This window comes from Trypanosoma theileri (genome assembly GCF_002087225.1).
Source record: "Trypanosoma theileri isolate Edinburgh chromosome Unknown TM35_Tth_48_V1, whole genome shotgun sequence".
NCBI classification, from domain to species: domain Eukaryota; phylum Euglenozoa; class Kinetoplastea; order Trypanosomatida; family Trypanosomatidae; genus Trypanosoma; species Trypanosoma theileri.
Window position 1 is genome coordinate 41736 of NW_021639890.1, and position 27435 is coordinate 69170.

The 27435-nt window shown below is 40.5% G+C and overlaps 14 protein-coding genes across 14 annotated transcripts; all 14 read left to right on the forward strand.

Annotated features, from left to right (window-relative positions):
• Positions 1 to 46: 46 nt before the first annotated feature.
• Positions 47 to 997, forward strand: TM35_000481240 (uncharacterized protein; the record flags this gene model as incomplete). The annotated part of the gene is made up of 1 exon (XM_029030460.1): positions 47 to 997. The coding sequence occupies one exon, from the start codon at positions 47 to 49 to the stop codon at positions 995 to 997; it is 951 nt and encodes a 316-aa protein (XP_028878229.1).
• Positions 998 to 1487: 490 nt separating this feature from the next.
• On the forward strand, positions 1488 to 2018 carry TM35_000481250 (calcineurin B subunit; the record flags this gene model as incomplete). The annotated part of the gene is made up of 1 exon (XM_029030461.1): positions 1488 to 2018. One exon carries the CDS (start codon positions 1488 to 1490, stop codon positions 2016 to 2018), a length of 531 nt encoding a protein of 176 aa, XP_028878230.1.
• Positions 2019 to 2520: 502 nt separating this feature from the next.
• TM35_000481260 (mitochondrial RNA binding complex 1 subunit) lies at positions 2521 to 3549 on the forward strand (the record flags this gene model as incomplete). The annotated part of the gene is made up of 1 exon (XM_029030462.1): positions 2521 to 3549. One exon carries the CDS (start codon positions 2521 to 2523, stop codon positions 3547 to 3549), a length of 1029 nt encoding a protein of 342 aa, XP_028878231.1.
• A 419-nt stretch (positions 3550 to 3968) lies between these two features.
• TM35_000481270 (uncharacterized protein) lies at positions 3969 to 4418 on the forward strand (the record flags this gene model as incomplete). Its single annotated transcript, XM_029030463.1, has 1 exon — positions 3969 to 4418. One exon carries the CDS (start codon positions 3969 to 3971, stop codon positions 4416 to 4418), a length of 450 nt encoding a protein of 149 aa, XP_028878232.1.
• Positions 4419 to 5362: 944 nt separating this feature from the next.
• Positions 5363 to 5830, forward strand: TM35_000481280 (uncharacterized protein; the record flags this gene model as incomplete). Its single annotated transcript, XM_029030464.1, has 1 exon — positions 5363 to 5830. One exon carries the CDS (start codon positions 5363 to 5365, stop codon positions 5828 to 5830), a length of 468 nt encoding a protein of 155 aa, XP_028878233.1.
• Positions 5831 to 6254: 424 nt separating this feature from the next.
• Positions 6255 to 7622, forward strand: TM35_000481290 (uncharacterized protein; the record flags this gene model as incomplete). Its single annotated transcript, XM_029030465.1, has 1 exon — positions 6255 to 7622. The coding sequence occupies one exon, from the start codon at positions 6255 to 6257 to the stop codon at positions 7620 to 7622; it is 1368 nt and encodes a 455-aa protein (XP_028878234.1).
• A 753-nt stretch (positions 7623 to 8375) lies between these two features.
• TM35_000481300 (uncharacterized protein) lies at positions 8376 to 9194 on the forward strand (the record flags this gene model as incomplete). The annotated part of the gene is made up of 1 exon (XM_029030466.1): positions 8376 to 9194. One exon carries the CDS (start codon positions 8376 to 8378, stop codon positions 9192 to 9194), a length of 819 nt encoding a protein of 272 aa, XP_028878235.1.
• A 455-nt stretch (positions 9195 to 9649) lies between these two features.
• TM35_000481310 (uncharacterized protein) lies at positions 9650 to 12343 on the forward strand (the record flags this gene model as incomplete). The annotated part of the gene is made up of 1 exon (XM_029030467.1): positions 9650 to 12343. One exon carries the CDS (start codon positions 9650 to 9652, stop codon positions 12341 to 12343), a length of 2694 nt encoding a protein of 897 aa, XP_028878236.1.
• A 292-nt stretch (positions 12344 to 12635) lies between these two features.
• TM35_000481320 (uncharacterized protein) lies at positions 12636 to 13736 on the forward strand (the record flags this gene model as incomplete). The annotated part of the gene is made up of 1 exon (XM_029030468.1): positions 12636 to 13736. The coding sequence occupies one exon, from the start codon at positions 12636 to 12638 to the stop codon at positions 13734 to 13736; it is 1101 nt and encodes a 366-aa protein (XP_028878237.1).
• A 365-nt stretch (positions 13737 to 14101) lies between these two features.
• TM35_000481330 (uncharacterized protein) lies at positions 14102 to 14500 on the forward strand (the record flags this gene model as incomplete). The annotated part of the gene is made up of 1 exon (XM_029030469.1): positions 14102 to 14500. The coding sequence occupies one exon, from the start codon at positions 14102 to 14104 to the stop codon at positions 14498 to 14500; it is 399 nt and encodes a 132-aa protein (XP_028878238.1).
• Positions 14501 to 14958: 458 nt separating this feature from the next.
• TM35_000481340 (uncharacterized protein) lies at positions 14959 to 16695 on the forward strand (the record flags this gene model as incomplete). The annotated part of the gene is made up of 1 exon (XM_029030470.1): positions 14959 to 16695. The coding sequence occupies one exon, from the start codon at positions 14959 to 14961 to the stop codon at positions 16693 to 16695; it is 1737 nt and encodes a 578-aa protein (XP_028878239.1).
• Positions 16696 to 17730: 1035 nt separating this feature from the next.
• Positions 17731 to 20112, forward strand: TM35_000481350 (putative NIMA-related kinase; the record flags this gene model as incomplete). The annotated part of the gene is made up of 1 exon (XM_029030471.1): positions 17731 to 20112. One exon carries the CDS (start codon positions 17731 to 17733, stop codon positions 20110 to 20112), a length of 2382 nt encoding a protein of 793 aa, XP_028878240.1.
• Positions 20113 to 21456: 1344 nt separating this feature from the next.
• On the forward strand, positions 21457 to 23070 carry TM35_000481360 (choline dehydrogenase; the record flags this gene model as incomplete). Its single annotated transcript, XM_029030472.1, has 1 exon — positions 21457 to 23070. The coding sequence occupies one exon, from the start codon at positions 21457 to 21459 to the stop codon at positions 23068 to 23070; it is 1614 nt and encodes a 537-aa protein (XP_028878241.1).
• Positions 23071 to 24280: 1210 nt separating this feature from the next.
• Positions 24281 to 25738, forward strand: TM35_000481370 (uncharacterized protein; the record flags this gene model as incomplete). The annotated part of the gene is made up of 1 exon (XM_029030473.1): positions 24281 to 25738. The coding sequence occupies one exon, from the start codon at positions 24281 to 24283 to the stop codon at positions 25736 to 25738; it is 1458 nt and encodes a 485-aa protein (XP_028878242.1).
• Positions 25739 to 27435: the final 1697 nt, after the last annotated feature.

Consider the following 27435-nt stretch of genomic DNA (forward strand, 5'->3'; position numbering starts at 1 on the left):
TATATATATATATATATATATATACCGCTGTATTTATACGTGTATAATGACATCATACTCTACTGATCACATGTATACACAAGGTGAGGCGACTTTAACTCAAGAGCCACCGCCACCACGTTATGTACTGCAAGTAAGTACGGGTAAATGGCATAGGAAATCGGCATCATCAAAGGTTTTCAAAAAAGCTGAAGGTGAAAATATGCAGAATTCACTTGACTACTTTCTCCGAAAAGCCATGTATACATCCGTTTCAACAACATGTGACAATAATAAGACCGATTCCTCACCAGAAGATGTAATTAAGGAAATTGATCAATTTGAGGTAAGACACTGTGGGGAACCATTACACCGCCATTCCTTTCCTTCAGCTCTGACAGAGGTTAATCCTATAGTTGGACTCTTGTGCGGTATACCTTTGTATGAAATTCATGACGCCCTTCTGCAAAAAAAGGCATCTGAATTGCAAAGACAACAACAACAACAAAACTATTGTTGCCATAGTGAGCCATTGCGGTTAACTCTTGATGAACTATATGATACCTGTGTGCAACTTGTATCTACTATGGTAAGCTACGAATATCTTCAGCGAATGTTCTCTACCCTTCCTACTTATAGTCAAGACAATTCTGTATTACTATCAGCTTTTTTTTCTTTTCTGGTCGAACGCTCTTTTCACCCGAGACTTAATCATAACGTTCATGCTATTTTTAAGGCTTTCGATCCAGAAAAAACAGGTGTAATATCTGTAGCTGTGTTATCTCCTCCAGTTTTTCTTGCTTGGGCAGAACTGAATCTTTTCGGAACATTACGAGGTGATTGGGAAAAAATGGCGGCTGCGCTCGAGAAGGCGAATGGTGTGGACCTTAGCATTGTTGACGGCAATCATTTACTCACCCCAGAGGCGACCCGTGCTGTTTTCTGTGCATCTGATCTCTTATACAAGGCGATTGAGAGTGTTGAAATGGATGTTGTACAAACCAAGACATCTTTTTAGAAGGCCAAAAGGATTGCAAAATAATATATCTTTTTTTTTTTTTTTCTTCCTTGTGATTTTCTGTGTAAAAGTGCAATTTTGAAGTTTTTTTTTCCCTTCTAATTAGAAAAAAAAAAATGATGAATCAATATTTATTTGGACAACATCTGTTGGAGTTTTTATGTGCAGAAAGAAAGATGTAAGTTTGTATATACATTATTATTCAGAAAGAATATATATATATATATATATATATATATATATATATATTTTGTTTTTNTTTTTTTTGTATGTTTCTCCGAGTTGACATTGTGCCACTCTTGAAGTTGGTTATAGTGGTTGTGTTTGTGGTTGTGGAAACAAGAGAGAGAGAGGAAAGTTGGAACAAAAGCATTATTTGTATTATTTACTATACTAGTTTTTTTTTTCTTGTTGTTCTTTTTCTTGTGAGGAGTGCTCTTCTATTGAAATTTAGTCGTAGGTGAAGGGATAGTTTAAAGAGGTTGTATTCATGGGTGGAGATCGCTTACTAACACCTGAAGAGGTGCAACGATTGCAGGAGACAACAACTCTCTCCGAGGCTCAAATTGTTCGACTACACAATCGATTTATAATGTTGGATCATGATGCCAAGGGAAACATATCCAGAAAATCATTTAGCACAATAGCTTCTTTGGCTTCAAACCCGCTACTGGGACGAGTGTTAGCTGTGGTAGACGCAAATGGCGACGACAAGATTGATTTTATAGAATTCGCAAAAGCTCTTTCTGTATTCTTACCGCAAGCTGACAAGCGTGAAAAACTACGTTTTACATTTAAGATGTATGATATTGATGGGGATGACAAGATCAGCAATAAAGATCTCTTTGAGACACTGAAAATCATGGTGGGGACAAATCTTACGGAAGTTCAACTACAACAAGTTGTGGACAAAACATTTATTGAAGTTGATTTGAATCGTGATGGATATATCACATTTGATGAATTTGAAAAGTTAGGCCTTTCAAACACTTTTGGTAATAGACTCAATTTGCAAATCTAGCTTTATGGTACTTGATGAAATGATTTGCCTTTATTGTGCGAAAAATTCTACTTTTTGCACTTTTATTGTTTCTTCTTTTTTCATTCATTACTCGTCGTCGTCGTCGTCGTCGTCGTTTTTTTTTTTTTTTTTTTTTCGTTTCCCTCCTTGTTTGTTAAACAAGATGCAGTGACCCTAGGAAAGGAAGAGAATGGGCTGACTATTGCCCAACTATATATATATATATATATAATATCCCTTAATCTCTTTATTTAGTTGTTTTTTTTTTTTTTTTAAGAAATATTTTCCTATTTCTTCTTCTTTGCTGGAGTAAGTAAGTACAATTTGTTGCTGTTATGAGATTATTATTTTTATTATTGTTACTTCTATTATTATGTTTGTTTCTCTTTCCTCTTATTCATTCCTTCATATATAACCTTTCATTTAATTTCCCCTTTATTTTTTTATTTTTATTATTGTTATTTTAGTAGTAGTGGGGAGCAGTCTCAGCACGGCCTGAGCCATGTTGCGCCGTAGTGATCTTCTTCTGAAGAAGGGCTGGACACACAATCCGGGACGCACAAGACGCGGTGGGAAGAATCTCGCCTGGCGACCAAAGATATCTGAGAAAATTCTTGAGCAATTTATTCCCCTCAACCTCGCATTCCCGCGGCGTCACCCAAACTCTTGGCAAGAGCTGCAATTTCGCTTTTTGGGTTATACGAAATGGCCGAAAGAGATTGGATTCTACAATGCTGGTGATAATTTTGAATTGACTCCAGAGGCAATGTACAGAATTTATTTAAAAAATCGAGACGAGGATTTTTGGTCACGACTGCATAACGAAAAGACGATAGTACATTTAATGCCAAAAATAGAAAAGGAACCGAAGAAGTATATGGAACGAGTAGATGACATATTTAGACATCACCTTAAAAGATTTGGAGCTGATCATTATATTTATAATGCTGTCATGCAGGCATCTGCTTTTGCTAAGGATATTCTTCGCTGTGAACAATTGCTAAATGAAATGCGATCACTTGGTCTTGAGCCAAATGCCCAAACATACGTGAACATGATGCTGGCAGTTCACCTAACTGGTGGACCCCGTGAAAAGGCGGAGGCATATATGAATGAAGGAGTGAAAACTGGAGCTTTGTCTGCCGTCATGAGGCTTGATACAGAATTTCAAATGTGGATGGATCAGTTTAAGCGTCTTGGTTCTTTTACAGCAAATACAGGTTACTTGTCAGTGAATGATGAGGGGGCCAAGCCGATGCCCCGCGATATGTGGGCTTTATGGGGATGGCATCATTCTGAACCAAAGTTTATTAGCCGTAAACGTATGATTAATGAACAAGTTTCTAATCGTGTACGATGTGGTAGGGAGTTGGTGGGTACTGTGTATTCAAAGGCACGCCGTCAACCATGGGCGAAGTACAATGGTATGCTCCCATTTGACTTTAATGGTCCGGCGCGCCGAAACACCGTTTCTTTTAAGGACGCTCCTGCTCCTGCACACAATTTTGAAGTGTGTGGATCGGCGTTCTAGCATTTTTTTTTTTTTTTTCAATATTGTGATGATTGTTGGCGATGATCTCTATACATGAGGAGGAGATCTACATTTGTTTCGTCATGTATATTGAACTACATACATATATTATTTCTTTCTCTTTTTGTTCTGTTGTACATATTTGAAGGGTACGGGGAGGGAGCTTAAAAAAAAAAAAAAAAATAGAAAAATGCTCTCTGCACTTCACTTCTATCATGTTTTTTTTTTTTTTCTTTCTTTTTTCTTTCTTTTGATTCTTAATATGCTTTTTGTTTTCTTCTTTAGAAAGTGATTTTTTTATTTATTTATTTTACTCTGTGGCAATCCTCCCCCAAAATAAAAAAAATAAAATAAAAGGAAAAGCAAAAAGAACTCAGAAGGATAGAATATAGGGCGAAGAAGCCCACCTTCTGATAGATATGTCTGTTCGTGTGCGTTTTGTGCTCAGCGGCGCCTGCCACCCATCATATTCTGGGCGGCAGATGCAGTTGGAGGTGCCGCTCGTGCAGCCGAATGGAAATCCAACAACAACTGCGGATATTAAAGAGATGATCCGCAATAATTGGCCTAGTGATCTGCCGGAGATGCGCGATAGCATCAACACCACCGATATGAAGATTCTCCGAACAGGCAATCTTCTCGCAGACAACACGCAGCTGCAGAATATTCTTTCTCCTGCAGAGACGCACGACTGCAGCGTCTCCTCAGCGGCCCCACGAGACGGGGAGGAACCAAAGTCTGTGCTCATGCACTTAGTATTTCAGAAGAACCGGACGACAACAAAACGTGAAAAAGACAACAACAAATCATCTACAGGGAAAAAGAAGGATAGTGGTCCTAGCGATAGCAGCTGTTGTTCACTCATGTAGAAAGAAAAAAAAAAAAAAATATCCAGCCTTATTACACTGTCGCTTTTCATTTGGTGGAACGATGCGACAGGGATGCAAATAATAATAATAAAAAAAAAATGGTAGAAGAAACAAAAAATACGAGAAAAAAAAATACCAAAAACAATATGGTTTGACTGATGAAAGACTATCACTTTTTTCTTCCCCAAAATTTCCCTCGACTTTTTCTGTATATGTGTACATATATATATATATATATATATGCGTGTGTATTGTGGCTGTTATTGCTATCACACGCTCTCTCGCTCTGCGGTTACTTCTTTTTTATCTTTGCATTTTTTTTTTTCTCTCTCGTGTTGTTGTTGCTGTTTATGTTGCTATATTTTTTTTTTTTTTCAGCTTTTCTTGTACAAGAGGTGTGCGGTTTCACTTTTCACTGAGGTCCGTACAGGAGTTATCTGCTCCCGCTAACACGGAACTTGTGTAAGGTGCTGTGCAAACCTTCTTTTTCACCACTATCACTGCTACTACTATTACTACTAGTACCACCACCACCACCACCAGCAGCAGCAGCAACAAGAATAAGAACAACAACAACAACAACAACAACAACAACAACAACTACAACAATAATAATGGTGGTGTAGCGAAACTTTAAAACCAAAAAAAAAAAAAAAATCCAGGCTAATATGGTGGACAAGGTTCGCTTTCTCTGAACTGGGCTGGAGAAATTTATGTGATACTCAGTACTCGGTATCTCTTTCTCTCTATTTCCTAGTACATCTTCCCTAGTCTTCTTCTTTTTTTTTTTTTGTTTCCTTTGTATGTCTGCTTTCCTTGATTCTTTATGACTGTTTTTCCTCTGTTTTTCTTTCTTCTTATTTGTATTCCCACCCATATATATATATATATATATATATGATCTATCTATGTATAGAGGACCCGTCGACCAACATTAGTGGCTGATGGAGGGCGATGGGGATGGCGTCCCACTCACGGCGGCTGAGAAGCAACAGGCGCTGGACGCAGTGGCGGCGATGATCGCCTCAACCATCGATGGCGCCAATTGCGCAGACGTCCACGCCGCTCTTTCTGCCGCTCAACAGAGTACAGAGAACTGGCGGGAGGTAGTGCAGCAGAAGATCGACGCCCGACAGCGGTCCTCCTCCTCCTCTTGCAACAATACCAATAATACCAATACCAACATCATCAACGGCAACGGTGAGGCTCCTGTAGATGATGATAAAGAATTTGTGATGCTGTCGGATGTTTCATTACGGACAACAACATGGGAGTGCCCAAAGTGTGGGAATAAACAGAGTGTGGTTGATGTACGCAGTTCACTACGACACAGTTCCACATCCGCTGCGGTGCATGTATTGACGGACAACAACACTTCTTCCTGTTCCATCTGTACAGGAGGAGACTTGTAAAGGGAATTTCAGAAATTCAAAGGTCAAGTAGGATTAGCTGTAATTCTTACACTCCCTTACTCACTCTCCTATAGAAAGAAAGAAAAAAAAAAGGAGCGATACAACGAAAAAAAAAAAAAAAAAGAGAGACGTTTCTCTCTCTATCTCTCTCTCTACCTCTGTATTACTTTTTCAAAAATTATTTCTCACTTTCTGTTGCGTTTACTACACTATTCTTCTTTTTTTTTTTTGTATTTCTCTCTACTTTTGTTGCACGTTTTGACAAATATTTTTGTTATTATTGTTATTATTATTATGGTTGTTATTATAATGTTTTTTTTTTTTTTTTTTTGCTTTGCGCTCGTTTCTTTTCTTACCTTTCTTTCCCCCAATAGTACATATTTTTCCTCCAGCAGGTTTAGGAATACGTCATTCTGCCAGAGGAATGAGTCAGAGTTCCTCATTTGAATCATCTCTTGGGTCTACTCTCTCGCGTGGCGATAATAGCAGGGACACAGTGCCCGATAAGCGAACCACACTTTTACATCCTGAGGCGTACGTGAAACGTCTTCCTATTGAGATTATCCATCGTATTTTTATGGAGGTGATAGAAAGTGATAATAGCAACTTTGCATGGATAGGTATACTTTCATGTGTATGCTGGCGTTGGTACTGTGCTTGTCAACACCCTGTTATGTGGGAATTTGTAGCGAAAAAAATATTTGTAGTGTATCCACTCGTGCAACGGCTACGTAGTGCCCCATTAGATAAGTCGGATATGCAATTACTTAATCGAATGCGACGTTTAGGTGCGCCTGAACAGTTTATTACTCAACACAACACAATGGAGCCACTTATTGCACCTACTAGTCAGACTCTACGTAAAGCTATGGAAGAAGTAAAACGTTATCAAGAAAGTCGTAGTTACTACGAGTACGTTCAACGACGACGTCTTTTTGTTCTTCAAATGGTTCTCTCATGGATTCTTTTATCATTTTCTCTTTTTCTTGGAACAACAGTTTGTGCTATAGAAGGAATTTCTTTGGGTGATTTTTGTACACCGAGTACAGCATTCTCCTTATTATGGATGACTTACACTGCAATAGTAACCATAGTGATAGCCAATGTTGTAATGGAGGCACATTTTGAACCTAAACCATTATTTTACCGTCTCCGAAAAAATAAACCACTTATTATTCGTTCTGCAGTTGCCATTGTTATTGGTCTCTGCTGTGTTGCCCTCCCAACATTTCTGGTACAAGTGAATATTTCTCGCAAAGAACGTTTTGCGTGGTTATGGTGTGGTATCACACCTATTGTTTCACTTTGTCTTTGGCAAATATATGTAATTTTCTCTTGTATTGTCCCATCTGTAAAACAGCAACTCGGTGAGCAGCGAACAGGTTTTAAACTCAAAGCAATTATAATGTTTTTCTTCTTGAATATTCCATATGCTTTCCCTTTGCTTTTTGCAGGGGCTTTATTTTGTATATTAAAATATATAGAATATGGTGGGAAAATTTACATGTTGGTTGGAACCATACCAGTACTTACGAGTCTTGCAGTATTAACACTGCTTTTTCTGGTTGATTTCTGCCTCACACGACGGGCAAAGGATTTAGTTACATGTTGTTGTTTGTTCCTCGCCATGCTTTTTCCACTTTCTTTGATGTGGATAGAGTTTCGTGGTCTTTGTCTTCTTCCTGTTGCTACTGCCTCATTTGTATTCTTCTTTGCGCATTTGCGGCTTATGGCATCTAAAGCATTTCGTGAATTAGTGGACGGAGCACATGTCTGCAGCAGACGGATGTGAAAGTGAATATAAAAGCCTATTAATACAAAGTAGTATTGCATAAGCATACCCTTTTCTCTTTTGCCTGTGCTCCTTTTTTTTTTTTCTCTTTCGCTTTCTCTCTATTTGTGTGCGTGTGCGTTTATGGGTACGGAGAGGGAATCAATAGAGGAAAAAACAAACAAACAAACAAAAAAAAAAAAAACGAGCAAAAGAAGCGTAGGCTATAGAAACTACAGGGATAAAAGTAGAAACAAACCTTTTTTTTTTCTTTTATTAGTCCCATGAAAATATTTACATGTCATATTTATAGTAGTTATTCTCTCATGCTTTTTTTTTTTTCTTCTTTTGTCTCGTCCCTCATTTTTATACTTTTTATTTAAAGTTATTTTTCTCTGCGAACATGGGGACCAGTTCGTGTGTCAATCAAATCTTTTTTTTTTTTTTTCTTCTTGCCTTCACACAAAGGCGACGCATCACAGCTTCTGTGTTTCCCTTTTTAGCGAGGTCAAACAATATTGTGAATTTTGTAGTTTATTGCAAATAAGCTGAGAATGTAGCGGGTTGTAGATGAAATGCTGCAAAACGCTAAATGAATAGATAGATAGATAGAGAACAACTGAGGGGATGAGTTATTTTGTTATCTATTATCTTTTTTTTCTCCCTTTTCTTTTTTTTCGTTCTCTTTCCATGGGATCTCTATGCTTTCTCTTTCTCTCCAAGATGCTGTGTTGCATGACACAGCCGATAGCAAACACGGAAGGAAGAGAATACATGCATCAGTGCTCTGAGAAGAACTCAGAGATGGGAAAGGTTGGACTTGAACAACTACGTCTGCAGCTTCAACACATGCGATCATGCGATGAAGGAATACAAGTAAAAACCACTACCAACTCTTTGTTTCCCCTGAACAACTGTGAGTATGAGGATGAGAAGGGTAAAGTTATGCAGATACCCTCAACAATAGGGCCCTTTAAGGAATGGTCTCAGAAGAGGGATCATTGCGATGCTGATGTACACATGCTGCATCAGCTGGAAGAGCGTTTACGTCGTCAACAAGAGAGTGGAGTGAAAAGGCGTGGTGAGTTGGTATATGCAGTTGGGAAGGCCCAAAGTGATGTAGAGCAGCTTCAGTACTATAGCGAACAGTCCCAGTTGGACTTGTCAAAACTATTACAAGAGTTACAGGAATTACTGATGGATACAACAAACCTAGTGGAGTCTATTGTGCACCGCCCAGAGGCAGTCATTAAGGAAGTGTTTGCAGGATATCATAATACAGGCCATAATTTTGTATATACTCGTGAAAGGGATGCTCGAATCGTATCACGAGTAAATGAAATGCAAGGGACACTAGACTTTATACAACGTAAACTTCAGCAAATATGTACCCGACAGATGCCCTCATGTGATTCTACTGCATCAGAAGTACTATGGGCTAAAATGAGTTCAGAGCGGGAGCGCGCGGACGCGGAGCTTTTGAAGTTAAAAGAAATATTTCTCTCCTTTGTCCAGGAAACTTTAGATAAATTAGAGCAGTTACAAAGGGAACGAGTAGAAGCAGAAGAGCAGTGCACTCGTATCCTAAGTTAGAAGTAGAATTCATTTGTAATATCGCCTTTGTAAAAATACCCTCTTCTTTGTACATTCTACAAGTTATTTTTTATTTTTTATTTTATTTCTTTTACTGCCAGTGTTTTTTTTTTTTTTTTTCCATAACTCTATGGGGGAAGAGGAAGGAGAAGGGAGTATCTGTGAACCATTGATAATGACAATTGGGAAAGACTATTCAACTCAGGTCATACAAGGGCACAGACATAAATGAACAAAAAACGATAAAAAGAAGAAAAGAAAAAAAAAAAAGCGAAAGAAAGAATTAGAGTGAGAAGGATATGTATAATCATTCTCATTCTCTTGGGGGTTACTCTTTTTTTTTTTTAATATTGTTGGTTGAACGTTTTTCTCCTTTAAATTATTATTATTATTTTTTTTTTTTACTGCTTTTTCCTGCCTTCTTTTTTTTATTTTGTTTTAAGAAATATCTTCCCATGGAAGAGAGCATTATTCAAGTTCCGCTCTACACGGCAACCTCTGCTTGGCGAAAGGAGGCTCAGTTGCGTGGTCTGCTGCGTAATCACCCAAGTGTAATTGCCAACAGTGGACCACTGGCAGCTCCGGGAACTGTCTTTAGTACTGCGAGGTTATCTCTGCATAACAATGAAGAGGTATTGGCGGTGGGCTTAAATCCTCTCGGTGGTAGTGGTAGTGTTGGTCTTATGTCTATTGGAAATAAAGAGCCAACACTTGAGGGGGCGATGCGCATGCGATGGCTTGATATGCCTTCTGATCTTTGTCTCAGCAGTATAGAATGGTGTGAGCAACATGTTTTGGTTGGAAGTACACGAGGACGCATATTTGTTACGGAAGCAAGCCCAAGTAGTGTAAATGAAAGTAGTGGATCACTTGTGCCTTTTGGATGTTTGTTCTCAAGCGAAACACAACCACTCGTAGGAGATATTGTTGTTACCCCGAACAGCTACGCCGCATCAACACTTGTTCGAAGCGTACGATGTAACGCTGGAATAAATACTTCTAGTGTTCTTGCTGTAGTTGATAGTCGTGCTATGATATGGGATGTTACTTCTAGTCAATATCCTGTACGTACATGGTCCCCTGAATCAGGAATGAGTGATAATAGTTGCAACAACAATGGTCAACGTGACATATTACTTTTTGCTCATTGGGCGCCATCCAGCGCTTCAGTAGTGTTGACTGGAAGCTATAATGGTAATCTTGTATTAACCGATACACGCGCAAATGATCGAGGTAAACAGAGTTTAGTTTTACCATTACGTCATGGTTATACTGCCCGATGTGCTGATTTTAATGTATTACTACCTTTTGTTGTAGCAGCTGCTTCATCAGATGGTACCCTCTCAGTTTTTGATTGTAGATTTCCTGTTAGCGCAGTTCGTACATTTCCCTCACTACAGGGAGATATCTCTTCTATAAAATGGTTAAAACTTCATTCCGATATTCTTGCAACAGGTGGTATTGATGGTTCAGTTGCATTATGGAATTTACGTTTTCCCCCTACGTATTGTGTTGGGCGGGCGCAGTACAAATACCCAATATCTGATCTTGCAGCAACACGATCATCCGTCGAGCAACGTGTCTTTGGTGTGTCTGATGGCGGTGAATTAACATTAACAGGACTTGCACAACCGGCATTGGCATCTCTTGCGGCATCCGCAACAGAGCGTGTGAAACAGCAATCTGGTAACAACGACGTACCACATCTCCATGAACGTGAACGAGAAGGTGAAGGTTTCCTATATACACGACGACTTCGTGAAGCTTATGCAATTATTACTGATTGTGCAGTGGAACGTTTTGCACGAAAAGATACTGCAATGGCAATGGCTCTTGTAGGTCTCATAGATGTTATGGTAATACAAAAGTTTGATTATAAAATGAAAATTGAGGAAGAAAGGGTACGACGTGATTTATGCGGTGAGGCAACACCGTATTCACAAGCTTTACAGTCTTTTGAGGATATACTTTCTCGATCAAGTGAACGTCTCTGTATAACGTTACCATTAGAGAAAATTCGTGATCTTGGAAAACCTGATTCTGAAGATTTGAAAAAACTTGAAGCCCTTCGATTAAATTTGGTTCTACAACATGTATTAATTTCTGGTGATGCTGGAACAGTTATTAATAGTTTACAAATTTTTGCTGCTAATGCTGGTAATCTAGAGCTTGTAGATAGTGAAACAGCCTGCAATATTGCTACAATGTTATTAAAGAATAACTTTGCAGAAGGAGAAAAGTTTGTGCGAACATTACTTTCTATGCTTATTCAACCTGATGGCACTGTACTTGCACGTACATTGACAAGGCGTTTATTAATTGTAGTACAAGAGCCTCTTCTTACAGCAGGATTACCACCCCGAAAAGTTAAACGACATGAGGATCGTTTTCTTCGTAATATTTCCACAGCACTTGAAGCAGTTCAAGTTCAGTTAACAATTCAAGGTATGGGAATTGAACAGTACCAAAAGGTAATTGCTACTGTTAACAGTTATCAAGGACGATGTTTAGAAAAAGGTGAAAGTGGTATTTTTGGTTGGCTTGCGGTAAAACCTCTTCTTCTTTTCTTGAATTCTCTTACAGCAGACTCAAATTACGCTACTTTTTTCTGGGCGTGTGTACAATTAATTGAAGCATTAGCTAAATGTCCAGCTGTAAGACAGGTAGAAACACTTCTCTTTCGTACAGTAGATCGTATAAACAGTGCTGCAAACCGCATACGTGCAGAGGTGGAACAAGCTGCCAACACACCGAGGTTTTCCCCACCCACATTACGTGAGGCAGCTGCATCACTTCGATCTGTTGCCGAATTTCTTGTTGTATTATTACGTGTGCAATTGGAATGTGAAAATGTAGCCATTGAGAGTGAGATGACTGAAATACCACCTCTTATGACACGCATTTTCGACATTCTTAGTAATGCTTCTTCCGATTTATTGGAAGCTTGGTCCTCTCTTCTTGATGCATTGGGTGAGTGTACACTTCGTGATCTCGTGCGGAAATGTTGTCTCGGTGTTGTGCGAGAGTTTTTCTTTAAAGTTGAGGGTTTAATGGCTGTTTCATCTAAGAAAGAAGACGATGAGACGTTGAATGAAATACTTGATACTTGCCAGGACTTTGTTGACAAAGTTATCAGTGGTGATCGTTAGCGTTGTGTTGATATTACTTGCTCTTCGACTGTAGCTTCCTGTTCACAATGGTTTGCTTTATGCTTCTTAATTCAATCAATGATGATGTTTTTTTTTTTTTTGTTTTTCACCTCCTTTGCAGTTTTTTCTTTTCTCCGTTTTTAAGTACTTCTTTTTTTTTTTTTATTTCTTCCTTTTCTTTTTTTTTTTGTTCTTGTTATAAGAAGCGGTGTTCTTGGGGAGTAAACATCCAGCGAAGCGGCAGACTAGGCTCAGCGGTTCTTTTTCCCTTCTTTTTTTTTCTCTCTTTTCAATGTGGCGGGCCTTACGTGGGGTGGTCCCCTCCGTGCCTTTGTGTGTTCGCTTCTCCGCAGCCGCCCCACGCGCCGCGCAGGGCTTCCGGGCCCCTGCGAACGCCGGCGCGGACGGCGGGTCGGAGCGGCGGGGGCAGGCGAATCCGTACAAGTCGTGGGAGCACCTCAACCACAAGTGGCTGCTGCTGATGTGCGTTGGGTGCCTCGCCGGGGGCCTCGCCGCGGGGCGGGCGGTGGAAGTCGACGAGAATGCACTCCGACCGCCCTTCCAAAAGTCCGCCGTCCTCGCAGACGCCGCCGCGACATTTGAGTTCCGTCCGGATTTAGCGCCAACGGCACTCCGTGTTGTGTTTCTGCTTGCCGCCCGACGCGCTGGTCTCGTGGCGTTAACACCAGACGAATCGTGTGCAGCCGCCCGCGGACTCGACGACGTCGCCGGCGTTCTTCGTCATCTCGCCACCGCACACCGCATAGCCACAGAAGACGCCGCTTCACTTCTCGCCATCGCCGCATTGAAGTTCCTCGCAGCTCCTGTGGACGCCGTGGATGCCGCATGGCGATGGGGACGCAACGACACAGATGAAGCTCCACCACGTAAGAATCCTTCAAATGGTCAAGAATACCACTCCGTGCATGATATTCTTACCGGTATAGGAGGTCTTACAGATGCAGAGTGCGTTGCGCTTCTGGCTTGTCACAGTGTTGGAGAATTCCATGAACATGTTAGCGGTATAGAAGACGTGACTCACATTGGAAGTCGCTACAAACTCAGTAATGAGTATTACAAATTTCTTTTGGCAAATGAGAAGCGATTTTTTGAGTTGGAAGTACCTCGAACAGAGGAAAACAAAGGAATTGAGAGACTTCCTAAAGATTTTGTTTGTGTATACGCAAAAGTAGGAAAAAAAGGAAAGAAAAAACAGTGTGTATTTAATAAACGGGAGGTGGATGCAATACTACATGATAAAACATGGCGTGCATTGGCGGAGAAATATGCATCAGATGAAGCGGCATGGTCAGAGGCTTTTCAATCTGCTTTCACAAAGATGATTGACAGCAACTTTTCACGTCTTCGCACCTACAATGCATCTGCTGAATGATATTGAATCTGATCAATCGGAAAGAAAGTATGACTGATGCTGATAATGACGTCAGTGAGTCTGTTGTTGTTCTTCTTCTTATTGTTGTTGTTGTTGTTGTTGTTCTTGTGAGCTACAGTTGCGTGATTGGGAAAAGAGAGAGAAAGATAGATGATGGATTGAACGCCATATTTGCGTTGTTCTCTATGTCCTCTCTCTCTCTCCCTCTGTGTGTGTATATGTTGGCTCTTTGTGATTGACATTTCTTTTACCTTTTCATCACTAATATGTATGTATATATATTTCTTGTTTCTCGTATCATGTCATGCGTGGTTTCTCTCTTCCCCTTTTTATTTCCTTCATGTTTTCACCTGTACCAATGTGAGATGCCCGGCCGGGAAGTGACTATACGTACTGTTTCCACCTCAAGAGAACGAAGACCGGCTGGGTCTCCGTTTGCGGGTTTGGTAGGTTCAACCAAACAGAAACAGGGCAAACAGCAAGAACAACAACAACAACAAAAACAGAAGCAGGAAGTTTGCCTTGCTCCAGCCTGTGAATCATGTCTTAAATTGTTGCAATGTTCTCAGAAAGTTCGTCGTGCACTGGAGGATGTGCTGATTAATGCCAAAATGGTTTTTCTTGATGATACACTGCATCACCAAATGGATGATGAGAGATGGCTGCGTATACTGCGGGCGATAGGAGAGGATAAGACAACGTATTACACGAGGATGGTACCTATTGTCTCCATAAAGTCTGCCACAGATGGCAAAGGACTGTAAACAGATTTATAGATTTAGATGGTTTGAGGAGGCATGAGTCTCCCGTGTTATTATTGTTATTATTATTATTATTATTATTATTATTTCTTCCCACTCAATTACTCACTTATTTTTTTTTTTCAGTCCCACGCGTGTAAGAAATGCCTTTACCTCTCTCTCTGAGTCGACCTGAAAAAAAAAAAAAAAAAGAAAGGTTAACGAATGTACAACTATGCATTGTTAGTGCTGTTTGTTGCCACTCTATTTAATATTCCTCTTGTATTCTCTTTGATTTTTCTTTCCAAGGAGCGCAAACACAGATATATATATATATATACGTCTTGCAGGAACACAACAAGCTAGACCAAAAGTTCTCAAAAAAAAAAAAAAGAACAAGAAGAATAATAGTAATACAGAGACATACACGAATTTGCAATTTGGGGTAATTAGATTTGGTAGGGAGAAAGGGATTTTCGTAGATGACTGAACCATTTGTAGAGAAGACGCAAAAGGAACTGGGTGCTATTATCACTGTGCCCAAATTGACTGATAAGCTTCTATCGCGACCGCCATTTCGCTTTCTCCATGATATTGTGATAAGTTTTATAAAGACAACATCATTTCCAGAGGGACTTTTCCCTGAGGAAATGCTTGACAGCGCCAACGTTGCCGATAAGGAAAAGAAAATAGCGTTCCTCTCGCTTCTTATTTCTGCTGTTGAGGCTGCAACAGGACAAAAGGTCTCGGCGCAGCCGTCGAAGATTGTAGCTGGTCAAGAGACCGATAAAACAAATGAGTTGCTACAACTCCTCGCTTCTTGCGCTGCACTTTCGGCAGATAAAAAGGCTGCTGCTGTTAAGATGGTGAAGGGAGGTTCTCCTGCTCCTTCTGCTACTGCTCCTGCTCCTACTGCTACTGCTCCTGCTCCTGCTCCCACTAAAGAACGTGGTAGCAATAACGCTGAGCCTTCCGCGACAACCGCGACGGAACAGAAATCAGAGGGAAGCAAAGATGACAAGGATCGTAAGGAGGAAGAGAGACGAAAACGAAAAGAGGAGGAGAAACGTGAAGCAGAAGAAAAAAAGAAGCGCAAGAAAGAAGCGGAGGCAGCAGCAGCAGCAGCAGAGAAGCAGCAACAACAACAACAAGAGGGTGAGAAGCTTGCCGCTAATCAGCGTGACAGTGGAGAGAAAAGCAAGTCAAAGAGTGATGAAACATCTTCTTTACGAGCAGATGATGCGAGGAAGGATGATGATGAGAGTAGGAAGAAACGAAAGGAGGCAGAGGATAAGAGTCCAAAGGCGGATACCGAGGAACGCCGCAAACGGCATGAAGAGAAGCGAAGACGTGAAAAGGAGTTAGCCGCCTCGACAGGAGGTTCAACAGGGAAAGAGGAAGCTGTACCACTTGATGAGAGCAGCGGTCTACTCTCACGAGCTGCGCGTACAGAGCCGCGTCAATCTGCTTCGGCAGGAAAAGCCCCACCCCGCACGAAGCCGACACACGAGGTGGTTGAGGGTGGAGCGGCGAGTCCCACTGTAGTGGCTGGAGTAATTCGTGAGAGCAAGCGCCCTGTTGGCAAGTCGCCTGCATCTCCGTCGGGAATCGATGAGAATAACGCGGATGACTGGATGCGTGTGGCGGAGCAGCAGGAGGCGAAGCCGGTGAGCTCCACGGCTGGCGGAGACGCGGCGGCGATGGAGGGCGAGGCGAGGGGTTATTTGGGGCAGCAGGCGCTGAAGGCGAAGCGGGAACAGGAGGAGGCCGCTCGCCAGGCGAAGGAGGCGAGTGCGCGGACCCCCGGCGCGGCTGGCGGGACGGGGATTGTGATTCAGAGCACGCGGGGAGGTCGCAGCGGGGCGGTGATGGCAGAGGGCGAACTCAGCAAACTGCGGGAGCAGCTCCAGCTCTTGACAAAGGCATCCAACCCACTCGGTAAACTACTTGAAGCTATCTATGATGATATCGACACCATGGCAAGGGAACTCGAGATGTGGCGCTCCGAAGCGCGAAGTCAGGCACTAGCAGCAGCTGACGCCAGACGACAGACAACAGAGAGTCTGCAGGAAGTACATGCACAGCTGCAAAACTTAGAGGATGCCATAAACGATCAGATTCTAAAGACACATAATATACGTCGCAATGTAATCAACAATGATAACGCTATCGCTGGAATGGTCCGTATGATTGTAAATCCTGATATGGGGAAGCGTTGATATTTGTATATTTATGCGACTATACGTTTGTAAGTGTTTTTTTTTTTTGCCTCTCTGTCTGTCTGTCTGTGAGTATATGTTCAACCCCCTCCCCACCACCACCACCCAATGTAGAGTGAGAAACTGAGGAAGAAAAAAAAGGAGTTTGTGATGAAGTGAGTGGTGAAAGCAAATGAATAAAGGAAAAAAAAAAAAAAAAAAGAAGCAACGTTAGATATAGAAAAAAAAAGGGGAGAGAAATAAAAAAAAAGAGGATAATTGAACCTCATGGCGTCGCCTTTTTTCTTTCTTTGTATTATTCATTCTTTCTTTATTTTTCCTTTCTTTTCCCGTTTTTTTTTTGCTTTTAGTCATCATGATTTACAGATGCAGTTATTTATATTTTTTATTTCCCGTCTTCTGTGAACTATTACTTCTTTTTCATTTGTTTTTATTGTTCCTGTACTGCATTTCTGCCAAATTTCTCTCAGTCTTTACTTTGCTTGTTTCTAGTCCCGCGGCGCATCAATCGACGGAAGAGAAGGAAAAAGAAATTATCGTTTGAGGCGACTGTGAAAAGTCGAGATTAGGGAAGCAGAAGGAAAGAAAAAATAAAGGTTAGAGAAAAGGGGAAACATCGAGTACAATTAGTAAGAGGGATAGAAGAAGGAGTCAAAACAGAAAAAAAAAAAAAGCGAAGAACCAGGGAGACAAAGGTACATAATACTCATCTCTTTCTTTCTTTCTCTCTTTCTTTCTCTCTCTCTCTGTTTTTTTTTTTTTTTTATCCCATTATATATATATATATATTCTGTGTGAGATAGTTCTTCTGTATCTTTCTTTCTCTGAGAAGGAAGGAGAAAAAAAAAAAAGGAAAGGCTGGAAATTTTTCAAGGTCTTCCGTTTCACTTGTAGAACGTGTTACAGCGGGAAGGGAATAACGGAGGAAATAAAAGAAAAGGAAAAAATAAAAGAACAAAAAAATACAATAGCAACAAAAATTAGGTAGATATACACATATACAGAAGCGTCACTGCCCTAAAAGCATACACAGGGATGGACAAATACGTTCAGGTGCGTGTGTTGGGCAAAGGCAGCTTCGGTTCAGCGTGGCTCGTGCAGCGGCGCAGTGACAAGGTACAACTTGTCGCAAAGGAAGTAAGATTAGCTGGCATGAAGCCCGCTGAGCGGGAGAGTGCCAAACACGAAATTGATGTGTTACGTACACTGAACCACCCTAATATTACGCGTTACGTTGATCATTATGAACACCATGGTTCACTTTTCATTGTAATGGAGTATGCCAATGGTGGGGATCTCTACTCAAAGATTAAAAGTCGTAAAGGTAATCGATTTACAGAGACAGAGATTCTGCATTACTTCTCTCAACTTTGTCTTGCTTTATTACATCTTCATGAACGTCACATTCTTCACCGTGATCTTAAGACTCAAAACGTCTTCTTGACAACAGATGGTGTGGTGAAATTAGGTGATTTTGGAATTAGTACAATATTACGTAATACCTTTGAGTTGAAGCGAACTGTCTGTGGAACACCGTACTACTTCTCCCCTGAGTTGTGTCTGAACAAACCATACAATAATAAGAGTGATGTATGGGCTCTTGGTTGTATTTTGTACGAATTAACTACACTTACCCATGCATTTGATGGAAGTAATATGAAGGCGCTTGTTCAAAAAATTCTAAAAGGGGTCTACCCTCCTATTCATTCTAGCTACTCAACCAACCTATCTAAGTTGATATCTGCTATGCTTCAAATTGATCCAAAGTTGCGCCCAAATGTTAGTCAAATTATTTCTACTCCATATATTCGTGAATCTCTCTCAAGTCTACAGAAAGTGGTGGAAGTTGCACACCACGATTGTCTTCCCTGTAAACCTTCACCCCAAAAGGGGGAGGTTGCACAACCAGCTCAGCAAGACGGCCAGATGCGTGCAGAGGAACGAAGACGTGAAGAACAGGCGAAAGCTATGAAAATGGCCAAAGAGCGACAACAACTACGATTACAGATGGAGCAGCGACAACGTGAAAATGAAGAACGTTTACGGAATATACAAGCACAACAACGACAACAGGAGATTGAACATAACTTGCGAAAGAAAGAGTTGGAAGCTCGGGCACGAGAGCAACGACGACATGTTGAGAAACGTGCTAAAGCACAAGCTCTTATTCAAAAACAAAGGGAAGAAGAATGGGAACGTAACATGAGAGAACACGCGGAATCAATTAAGCGTAAACAGCGTGAAGAGGAACGTGTTGCGCGTGAGAAAGCGGAGCAAGAGGCACTTCGTGAAAGATTGTTTAATAACAAGAATGAAAATAAAAATAGCCCTCCGAACCTTATTCGGAACCTCAATCATAACAATGATGAGAGGCCAAAAGATAATGCGGCTCCATCAGCCGCCGAAGCGGCGGAGTTGTACCGTGAGATGCGGCGACAGGCCGCACTAAATAAACAACGCTTGTTAGAAGATATGAGAGCAGCTCCTGTTTTAGGTCCAATCGCTGTTGCGGGTGTAGAAAAGCCATCACCGATGCCAGCACGTGATATTGTGAACCCGAAACCACAACGCTCCAATTCTTTGGGAAAAATGACAGCAGAAGAAGCTGAAGAAGCGCGACGACAAGCTTTCTGGCAAATGAGACGTGAGGCACAAGAGAACAAGCGACGTGCACTTGGATTAGATAATTTACCAGAAGAGGTCCCTTTAAAGGGGCAAGTGTTAGTAGCGCAACCTGGGAAGCCGAATCAGCAGCCACAACCGGTACAACAACAACAACAACAAGTAGAAGAACAAGTAGAAGAACAAAAGAAAGAAAAACAGCATGTACAAACACCTCAACCACCACAGAAGGGGGGTGATTGGACGAAAGATACTCCCGCTGTTGTACATGCGAAACGAACATTAGCAGTAGGAGGCGCACCAGCAGCATCACCCGTATCAGGAGATGAGGTTAAGAACGGGAAAGACGTTCAAGAAGATGTATCCGCACCTTCAAACGATGCCTGTGAGGTACAAAAGCGGGAGGATGATTATAATGCGCTACAGACGGTTATCGATGATGCACTAATGCAAGGCGGTAAAGGCGCTGTTGCAGAGGACTTTAGTGATGAGGCTTTCCCCGATACAGATCTTACGAAGTTTATGTTGGACGGACAAACACTCGTGCTACCAAATGTTCAGGCAACTGACCCGCTTATGCATCGTATTGAGTCACTTCGCCTCTTTTTGGAAGGGAAATTAGGCGAACGCTCACTGGTGGGATGCTACCGCCAGATGAATAATATCGCCACAGATGATGATGAAGCTATGTATCGTGTGGCAAATATGTTACCAGAAGAGCATCAAAAATATATTCCACTGATCGCACAGTTAATTGTGTGCGAAGATGCATTTAATCGTCAACTTGTTCAGTAGCATGGTTCTGTGTCAGTCTTTTTTTTTTTTTTTTTTTTTTTTTTTTTTTTTGAAGACCCTTTTAATATGATTAGTGGGTTTTATTATCATCTTCAAAACCCCTTTTTTTTGTTTTGCTTCTTTTTTCCTCCTTATGACCCTTTCGCCTTGTTTTGCTGGAAAAGTACCTTGTTCAGGATAGGGTACGGATAAGGGGTTTAAAGTGTTTGTATGTGCGTTCGTGTCTCTCTCTCTCTCCCCCCTTGTGTGTGTGTGCATGTTAATCTAAAGTAGACTGACTGGATAAGATATTATAAAAGAGTCAGAGGAAAACCAAAAGTAAAAGTGTCTTTTTTTTTTGTTTTCAAGCGTTAAAGGTGATGCCCTACTCTTACTGAGTTCTCATTTCGCCATTTTCATGCTTCTTTTTTTTTTTTGCTTGGGGCTTCACTTTTCCATTTTGTTTCTTTCTTTTTCATACATACACACAGAGGGAGGGAGAGAGAGAGAGAGAAACATATACACAAACAGGCAAAAATACAAAAAAAAACTGGTTTTGCACGGGTTAATTGTTCTTGTTGTTGCTTTTTATTATTATTGTTATTATCATTATTATCATCCTTTATTCCTATTTCATGTCTGTTCCTTTCGGCGTTCATTGTGAATGAGACAGATGAGGTTTTTTTTTTTTCCTTTTGTTGTGGTGTTGAAACTCGTTTGCTGGCCTGCTACAATGTCCTGTAACATACATTTCGGCCCCACTTGCTGTTTTTTCTTTTCCTTTTTTTTGTCACTTTTTTTTTATATCTCTTTCTTTCTCTTTTTTTTTTTCAATATTTTTATTTGATGAGTCTTGCGCTGAGAGGATGATATTGAGCGCATGTGAGAGTATGGCAATGTGGTTTGGAGTGTGTTTATGTTTCTATGATGATACAAGTGTGTGGGGTATCTGCTACCTGAGATATGAATATGTTTTCAATTATTGGTGAGTTCCCTGTAACTTCTACGTCTTCTTGTTGCTTATCCTTCCTCTTTCTGTGTTTCTTTTTTTTCTCTCTTTTTTTTTCTTTGTTTTACCCTTTGTAACAAGAAAAACCATAGGAAGTCCAGAGTACCGCTACACTGTACATATATAGATATATAGATATATTAAAACATAACATATCTATATCTATATCTATCTATATATATATATATATATATATATATATATATTCCTACTGTTCTATTAGTAATATATCTAGTTGTGTAGGTGGCCCTCCTTTTTCCCTTTTTTAATTATTTCCCTGTCGTCTACATATATATATATATATATATATATATATATTTATCTGTATATCCATATAGAAATCTATATCTTTGTGGATGCGTAGTGGTTTGAGCGGTGGACTGCGCCGCAGCGGAGCGCTGTTGTCAAGCCGGCCGTACGACGCGGTGGTGGTGGGCGGCGGAATCGCCGGTTGTCTCGTCGCCGGCCGCCTCGGCCTCGAGAATGTCCACACCGCCGTTATTGAGGAGGGCGCCGACATTCGCCAGCAGCCACGTTGGCACCGCGAGATCGCCTGCAGTCTTCTGGCGCACCGGTTCGCACGCCGCTCGTATGAGAGCCACGCGAACATCACATCCCCGCAGCGCACACACCGCGGCGGCGAGGAGGCCGTGCCGGTGATGATTCCAACACCTCGAGTGTTGGGCGGTGGTGGTGTGATGGGCGGACGCTCGTGGAATCTCGGCGATCAAGACGACTGGGATGGCGCCGCGTGGAGTTTTCGCGATGAATTATTACCACGCGTGCAGAAACTTGAGAATTTGGAAGTGGCAGCTCCACACCGTGGAAGACGTGGAAAGTTTTTTATTTCCCGCCCACAAGCTCTTTCACCCTTCTTCCGCGTCTTTTGTGAAGCCATGTCAAAGGACACCGCACTCACCAGTGATTTTAATAAGAAAGAGTACCGCATGAAGACAGGATGTGGAAGGTCAGAAATCTTTGTCGATTATCGTTCTGGTATTGCTAACACAACGTTAAAGAGCTATTTAATGGATACCATTGCTCTTAAACGACCAATAGATGTTTTTTGTAATGCACGCGTATTTGGAATTAGCGCAAAAGAGGGTGATAAGTCTACCGCTACAGGGGTTTCATATGTAACTCCAGAAGGTCGTACAGAACATATTGAGGCTAATACGGTTATTCTATGTGCAGGTGGTATTGGTACACCACGTTTACTTGCCGCCTCTCAGGGAACCCTCGCAATTGCTCCAGAAGTGGGAACAAACTTTTGGGACACACCACAGGTTAAAATGCAGTTCCGTACTCGCATGCCACTCAGTCATAACTGTTTTATGGAACCTCTTGTACAAATGTTTCTTGGTTTGAATGTCAAGTTTGGAAGACCTTTACACGCCCTCTGCTCTGCATATGATGATATGATATGTTACTGGTCCAGTACCGGTCAACAAACTCCTGATGTGAAATTTATTTTTCAACCCTTTACGATGAATAATGATGGTTCTACTCCGGAAGGAGTTCCACATGGAGTTCAAATTATTGCCCAATTGGCACGACCCAAAAGTCGTGGTTACATCCGGGCAGATGGCACCATTGACCCACAATACTTAATGCACCCGGATGATGAACAGGCCCTTTGTAAAGCTGTAGCACGTGTAAAGGAATTGACCAAGATGCTTCCTCTATCAAATGTTTTTATCGAAATGGTGGGAGAGCGTTTTGAGTCTGCTGGTATCTACGGTGGAGGTTCACTTCCTGTGCTTGATCCACGCAAATTCCTTGTGAAGAATACCACAAACCTTTACGTGTGTGATGAGAGTGTACTTCACGCCCCATTGCTGGGTGATTCACTGCCATACATATTAGCGTTAGGGGAAAAGTTTGCCGATGAATTTCTACACAGGCCTGATAATCGCCAGAAGTTTGAGAGTGCCGCGCAAGGAAAGAATGAGGCACGCATTATTTATTGAAGAAATAAAGGTTGGAATGTAGAACACGTATCGCAACCTTTTATTTCTTCTTTTTGTTTATCTTTCTCTTTCATCTTTTTCCATATATGTTCCCAAATGTTGTCGAAGCTTTTTATTAGTATAGCAAAAAAAAAAAAAAAAGAAAGAAAGAAGAGGAGGAATAATAATAATAAAAAAGAAAGAAAGGAAGAGGAATCTGTAGAGGTATCCTTTTTTCCTTCCTTTATGTGGTGTTCATGTACTTAAATTTGTGCCTCCACAGTTTGGATCGGAAATGCTACTACGCTTCTTTTCTTCTTTTTGATATTGTTGCTGATGGTGTTGTGGTTGTTGTTATTGCTGTCGTCAGAATTTTTATTTTCCTCTTGCATTTAACGTTTGTTGTAATAACCTCAGACAGGATTCTCTGTTTTGTTTGTCCTGTTCTCTGTTTTTTTATTTATTTTATTTATTTCTTCTTTGTTTGTTTTAATGGCTTACTTGTATTTCTATTGTTCCTTATCATGTCTCTTCTTTGCTGTGGTATTTCTTGTTTTGTTTTCTATTATTATTTTTTTTTCTCTCTCTCTCTCTCTCTCTCTCTCTCTCTCTCTCTTTGGTTTTATTTCGCGGAAAGGAAAACTTTTCTGTGCAAAGACCAACGCTAGAAGCCGTTTTTTTTCCTTCTCTATCATATTTATCCTGAGAAAAAAGTAGAGCAGGAGAGAAAAGAAAAGAAGAAAAATCGCGAGACAGAAGAGAGCCTTCAAGGAAGTGTAAATAAATAAGGAACAACAACCAGTAACAAAAGAAAAAAAAAAAAGGAAGAAGAAACTTGCGAAAAGGAAAATAGAAAAAAAAAAGACTTGGTGCGTCTAAAATAAAGAAAAGGTTCTTCAAATAAGAATAACTGAGGCAAAAGAAAACTAAACAAAACAAATAAAAAAGAAAAAAAAAAAACAGAACAATATTAACAACAGAAAGACTACCCTGCAGAAAGAAAAAAAAGGATATAGGGCAGGATAAAAAAAGAAATCTCACACACATAGGTACATCGACATATATATATATATATATATATCTACCTAAATATTTAGAGAAAAAGGAGAAGGAGGTACTTCTTTCCTTCTATATTCTTGTGTAGTCACTTTTTCCTTCTTTTTTTAATTATAACTCTTTCTCTCTCTGTGCGTGTGTGTCATTCTTCGTATTGTCTGTGAAGCAATTTTCTATGGCGGAAGTTAACACAGCGGCTGCAGCATCGTCGTCATCCTCGTCGACAAACAATGTGACGCCGGCACAGGCGAGTGTCAACGGCCGCGAGATGAACACCACCACCGTAACAGGCGGAATTGGTGGCAACAGCCGAAAGACATTCACAATCCCAAAGTTGGACGAAAAACAGTTGGAAATAAAATACTCTGATAATCACAATAGTGGTTCTACCTTTATTGTTGCCGAGGGAGGTCCCAGCAATAACACAACGGAGGTAAACTCCGTCCCGTTGAATTCCAATGCCCCTGCATTTGTTATTGGCTCAGGAAGTCTATATACTAACGCGAATGTGCTTGTTGATAGTCCCTCCGCAAACGCCGCTTATCTCTCCTTGCTGCAGCAGCAGAGTCTCCAGTACCAAATGCAACAAGTTTCATCAGCCGAGCAGGAGCTTTATCTCACCCGTGAGATGCTGCAGCAGTGCCCGCATCCCGTATTGGTGATGGTGTTGTCATCTCTCGTTGACGAGAACCCCGCACTCTGCCCGTTTGTGCGGCAGCGCTGCGAGAGGGCCGCCGTGATTTTATCTCAACAACAACAGGCCGCCGCCGCCATGGCCGCCGCCGCAGCCGCCGCTAACAGCAACAGCAACAGCAACAATAATAATAATAATAATAACAACAACAGCAGCAGTGTGAATAACAATAACGGCAATATCAATGGCAATAATGGACGTTTCACTGCCCCGTGGGTCTCCCACACAGCGGCGGCGAGTAATTATGAGAGCCCGAGGCCCGCCGCTTCATATACATCAAGTGCATCTCCGCATGCCGGCAGTACTCGCAAAGGCCGTGGCAACCGTACACGCGAAGAGGGTCTTTGCAGTGTACACAACAGTGTGCGCTCCATGAATCACTTGCAGCTCAACAAACAGACAGGACTACACGAGTGTGTGCACGGCTTCCACTGTCTTGAGGACGGCGGATCGGCAGCGGTAACGCCTTCAAACTTTAACACTAGCTCACCATCGCCCTCACACGCGAAAGGTTCATTAGCGCCATCCAGAGATGCCCATATCAATACAGCCTACAGTAATAACAGCTCACCCGCTATGAAGAATAATAGCAATAGCAATCTGAATGTTAACGGCGGCAATAATAACAGTAATCATAGTCATAATAATAATAATAATAATAATAATAATAATCATCATCATAATAATCATCATATTATGAACAATAACAACAACAACCGAAACAGCATCAATGGAGGCACTTTGTTTGGAAGCAATATTAACAGCCGTGGTGAAAGTGGTGAAAACCCAGTGGTTAAGGAGGAGAGAGGCAACACTTTATTCCAAGCCCTTAATGACTCAGATAGCATGAACTCTGGGTTTGATATTCTGAACTCTATATTGCAGAGTGTGCGAGAGATCGCCGAAGAGGAGGGGAACGTAGAAGAATCAGTAAAATAAAAAGAAATGTGTGAAATGTGAGTAGAAATAAATGGAGTGAGTCCTAGTTGTAAGATCAAATTTTTGATGTGAAATATTTTTCCTTTATACTTGATTACAGTATGCCTTTCTCTCCATCATTATTTATATGTATGTATGCATTCGTATGCTTATTATTATTATTATTATTATTATTATTATTATTATTATTATTATTATTATTATTATTATTTACTTTTTTCTTCTATTGCCTGTGCAGTTCAGCCGCCTTTCTCTCACTCCCTCCCCACTGTGCACATGTCCACACTCGTGTCTGTTGGTTCTCAGACCAACGAAGAAGCAACAAAAAAAAAAAGAAAAAAAAAAAAGAAATACATTGAAAAATAAAATAAAAACAAAAAAAAAAGATGCATTACGAAGTAGAAGTTACTGCAATTAAGTAAATGGCAAGAGGGGTATGGGGAAATAACCTTAACGCAAACAGAATATATATGAGTATAATACGAAGAAGGTGCATACCAACATTGCCGCTACCAAATAGCTAGAATTTCCCTTCTCAGTACCTTGAATTTTCTTCCTATTCATTCTCTATGATTGTGATTTTATGGGAAAAGAGAGAGAGAGAGTTGTTGTTGTTTGTTTGTTTTTTTTGTGAGAAAAGAAAAAAAGGAAAAAGAATTCACGGTTGCTTACCATCAATAGCAACTGCGGTTGCCAAGATGAATGTAAACGCGACCCCCATCCCCTCCCTTCCCCTCTCCGAAAAGGAAAAAAAAAAAAAAAGCGTGTGAAAAAAGTTTAAACAAACACAAAATCAAACCTCATTAAAATTATATCTATGTGAACAAGAAAAAAAAAAAGGGAAAGATATAACCAGAGTAGAGGATACACACGTATCCACGGTGGGTAAACGGAAAAAGAATAAAAAAAAAACAGATATTTGCTGAGAAATGCACACACGCACAAGTATTTAAACTCACTTGAAAAGTGATAAGGGGAACTGTATTAAAAGTAAAAAAAAAAAAATGAAATATATTGCGAATCTATATGTGATGATCCTTATATTTGATGCGGAGAGTATGAAGAGATGTAAAAGATAAAAGTAGAGAGAATGAAAGGTAAAAGGACACATTGGACGAATAGGAGGAGAAAGGTGAAACGTGAGGGTAGACAACTAGTGGATTAGCTTGAAAGCGGCTTCTGTGCCTATTGGATGTTTTATCCCTTTTTTTTTTTCTTTGGTAATTCGTCCCTTTTTCCCAATTTTTCTCCTTTTTTTCCTGTTATTTTGTTTTCTTATTATCTGTACTTGCGTACTATTATCTTCCCCTAACCTTTTTAATTTTACTTTGTGGTTTTGCTTCAGTTTTTTTTTTCTTTTTTACATTTGTTCCTTTTTTGGTATTTTTCTATTATTATTATTATTATCATTCTCATTACTATTATTATTATTACTATCATTATTATTACTATTACTATTGGTCGTTTTGGGGTGTTTTTTTTTCTTTACTCTTTCGAGTGATGGTAAGACATTGTATATATGTATGTGTGTGTGTGTGCATGTTTCTTTACGCCCTTTTTTCTTTTATTTTTGTGTTTATGTAAGTGTGTATATGTGCGTTTTTTATTTTTCTTTTAAATCTCTTTTCTGATTTCCAGGTCTTGTTATATCGCTACGTATATATATATATATATATATATATATATATATATATATA